The 3,232-nt window shown below is 47.4% G+C and overlaps 2 protein-coding genes across 2 annotated transcripts; both read right to left on the bottom strand.

Annotated features, from left to right (window-relative positions):
* Positions 1–1,071: 1,071 nt before the first annotated feature.
* H310_03887 (hypothetical protein) lies at positions 1,072–1,842 on the bottom strand (the record flags this gene model as incomplete). Its single annotated transcript, XM_008867954.1, has 1 exon — positions 1,072–1,842. One exon carries the CDS (start codon positions 1,840–1,842, stop codon positions 1,072–1,074), a length of 771 nt encoding a protein of 256 aa, XP_008866176.1.
* A 46-nt stretch (positions 1,843–1,888) lies between these two features.
* H310_03888 (hypothetical protein) lies at positions 1,889–2,293 on the bottom strand (the record flags this gene model as incomplete). The annotated part of the gene is made up of 1 exon (XM_008867955.1): positions 1,889–2,293. One exon carries the CDS (start codon positions 2,291–2,293, stop codon positions 1,889–1,891), a length of 405 nt encoding a protein of 134 aa, XP_008866177.1.
* Between the last annotated feature and the right edge of the window lie 939 nt (positions 2,294–3,232).

The following is a 3,232-nucleotide window of genomic DNA, read 5'->3' on the forward strand; positions in this document are numbered from 1 at the left end:
AGAGTGTTCGCCCAGGCCAGGCAGCAGTAAGTTGTGGACGGCAAGATGAAGGTGTCGGTTACCATCAGAAAGAAGGGCAAGGAAGGTAGAAAGATGGTCTACACTGCTGAAAAAGCAAATGCCAAGTTAATTCAAGTACCCGTCCGACGCGCTGCAGAACGAAACCATGGCCAAGTGCAAGTGTCTTGGATGGTCGATGTCGCTTGCACCACAACATTCGAATCCCTCCGACACAAAGTTTTGGACTAGATTTTCTTCGCACCCTTCCAGTCCCTACAACACCGCAGTCAGTAAGCAGCATCGACGTGCTCGCAGCCGAGCTCAAGGTGGCCCGTTGCATCGAAAAGATGTCCCAGGCACTGGAAGTCATTGTCATGTGTGATGGTGAGTCGAGTGATGTCATTGACGTCATGAGAGAAGTTGGAATCGCACCAATTAGTGTAGATGATGAGGAGTAAGCGCGTGCAGGTGTGTGTTGGTCTTGTGGATGGCCCGTGTGCTCGTTAGGAGGGTTCTGTTGGTAAACCCCTCTCCTGAATCGATTGGTGAGCGGCAATTCCAATTTCCGCCTATTGATTGGTTGTGAGACACGCGATTTGCGTGCTATGATTGGGCAAACGTAACTGTATAAGATCATAAATACGTGTTCGACATTACAGTATTTTTATTCGGGGAGGCATACGTCAAAATTCTGATTGGCGCAATTATCTTGGAATGAAGGGAGTATGCCTGAGTGTTCCTTATCACGAATGTAATGGTGTGGGGTGAAAACATGGCTAAATATCTAATACCAGCGCAGAAAATAACGCGAGATTGTTGAATTCGTTTGAGTATTAGGTATTTCTTCAGGCATCCATGAGACGAACCATCAACAGGAACACTGCTTCATGTTGTTACTGGCTGGGTTTGATATCATTCATAAATCGGAGGTCGTGTAAATCGTGGATCTCTGACCTATTTCCTCTGTTTCATAAATCTGGCGACTTTTGAAAAACTCACATTTCACATTACTGGGGACATATCCCTACTGTTGGCTCAAATTGAAATGTATGCATTTTATTGGTTAGAAAATCACTGGGCCAACAAGGTTGCTGGGCAGGTAACCTTGATTATGAAGGTCCCGGCACGTCGCAGATCATCCTTCTTCAAATGAGGTAAGCGAAACTGATTGCCGACATTGTGTTCAATCACCAAGCACATGACTATCTGAAGCGTTAGGTACACGTTCTCGATCTTCTCCGATGAGAGCGCCTGGAAGGCCGCCAAGGTCGAGAGAATCACGCCATCGATTGAGCGACTCACCATTTTGTATCGTGCGACTGGATCGACGCAAAAAAAGCCAAGATCAAGAACGTTCAGGTCCGGGCTGTTGGGTGGTTGGCGCCGCTCGACAAACGTCCACCCATCAGTGGAGACGCTCGCCAAGACCTCCTCGTTGGTGATAGCACGGTGTGGCGTGGGGTTGTCGTGCTGGTAGACCACGCGCTGGTTAGCGCTTGGGAACAGAGCCTTGATAGCAGGTACGACTCGAGTCGTCATAAATTCACGGTACACAGCAGCATCAACGTTCACCAATGTAGCCTCGAGCGCGCCAATTGGGCGGTTGCGGGAGTTTCGGAGGGTAGGCAAGTATCTGTCGAAGGGCCACATCCCGATCTTCCCTTCGAAACTGAACCCTCGCTCGTAGTCGTGCCGAGGACGCGCGACCACCGTAAGGAACATGACCTTTGCGAAGAACTCCTTGGTTTTGGCAGCGCGTCGCTGGCCATTCACAAGGTAAACTTTTCGTCGATCGATGTCCGCATTGAACCATTTCTCGTCCAGATGAACATCATCCCACATGCTGTCGAACTCGAACATAACAGGCTAAATCGGGGTTACATGAAACCTACTTCGCCGGCGGAATTCGTGAGCGCCAAAATTCAATGCTCTCGACCGTGTCGGTGAGAAGCGGGTTGGGCTGGGATGACTTGCGCTCAATCGTGCCGACGCGGAGCTTGCGATGGTGTGTCCCGATGTTCGTTCCTGTAGCAACGGACATGTCGCTCAACGTTGCTTGCTGTTCATCAGGTACACCCATGACGAGGTTCGTGACGTGATCTTTCGTGTAGACCATCTTCAAACCGACGCGGCTGGGCCTGGAGGAGGGCATGCGAGCGTTTCGGCGGAACGTGTGCCATATCTTGGACACGGTAGTGCGGTGGAGGCGTGTCTCCGTTGCAGTCGAGTTGATGGTGCCACGCGCCAACTTGCCTTTATCAGCGAATTGCAGAAGGCGAGTGATGACCTCCATTTTGGTCTCATACGAGAGCTCAGTCCGACGCGCGAAATGTCCATGTAATGTCCATGTGTTGAGGTCCTGATGTCTCGTAATTGTGGAAAGTGAACCAATGCTTTATTATACTTCGCTGACGACCGGAAACGAAATCAAATTTGGGCGTAAAAACTACGTTTCCATGTTGTCCATTCAATGCAGACTACCTCTAACTTTTGATTGTCTTTCGAACGTGATATGACAAATGAATTTTGGACTAAAAATGAAATTTTGCGGTCGCTCAGTTGAGAAATGTCGCCAGATCTGTGGAACAGAGGAAGTAGTGATTACTTATTATTGGAAATACTATGGGATAATTACAATTAATCGGATTTGCTGCTCATGAAAACATCAACTGATCCAATGCTTTACTGACAAACCAAAAGGACGATATGGATTTTGCGGTAATGAACAATTTTCTATTGGTTACCGCCAAAACCCTTGATGACATCCCTACACAAGGCCCACACAATGTGAATCAATATGGTCTTAAACGTTGCTTCAGCGCCTACATTTGCAGACTGTATCGAACCAGACGTAGCTCAAGGAGTGCCTTCATGACTACAGCGAGTTCGAGAAGGAGACATAATGCTTGGCCTCCTACGACAATCCTGTCATCGACAAAGTCATGGAGGTGGAGGTGGGTGGTAACGCGGTATTCAAATCCTCTACCAACTTCACGTCGAAGTAGTTTCACACGTTACGTTGTTGAATCTCCTCTGAGCCCGTCATTGATACCAATAATCTTAGACATAATTTGTTCCTTAAAATTGGATGTCGAATAGGATATTTGGACAAGGTTTTCTTTTTACAGCAATTTACGCCTATATATATGTTGTATTGCATTAGCATAATGAATTGTGTTTCTCTATGGCTCGTCGATGTTACATTTTGTGTTCATAAAGTAAATATTTTCTT

Source organism: Aphanomyces invadans, assembly GCF_000520115.1.
Source record: "Aphanomyces invadans strain NJM9701 unplaced genomic scaffold supercont1.6, whole genome shotgun sequence".
Lineage (NCBI taxonomy): Eukaryota > Oomycota > Saprolegniomycetes > Saprolegniales > Verrucalvaceae > Aphanomyces > Aphanomyces invadans.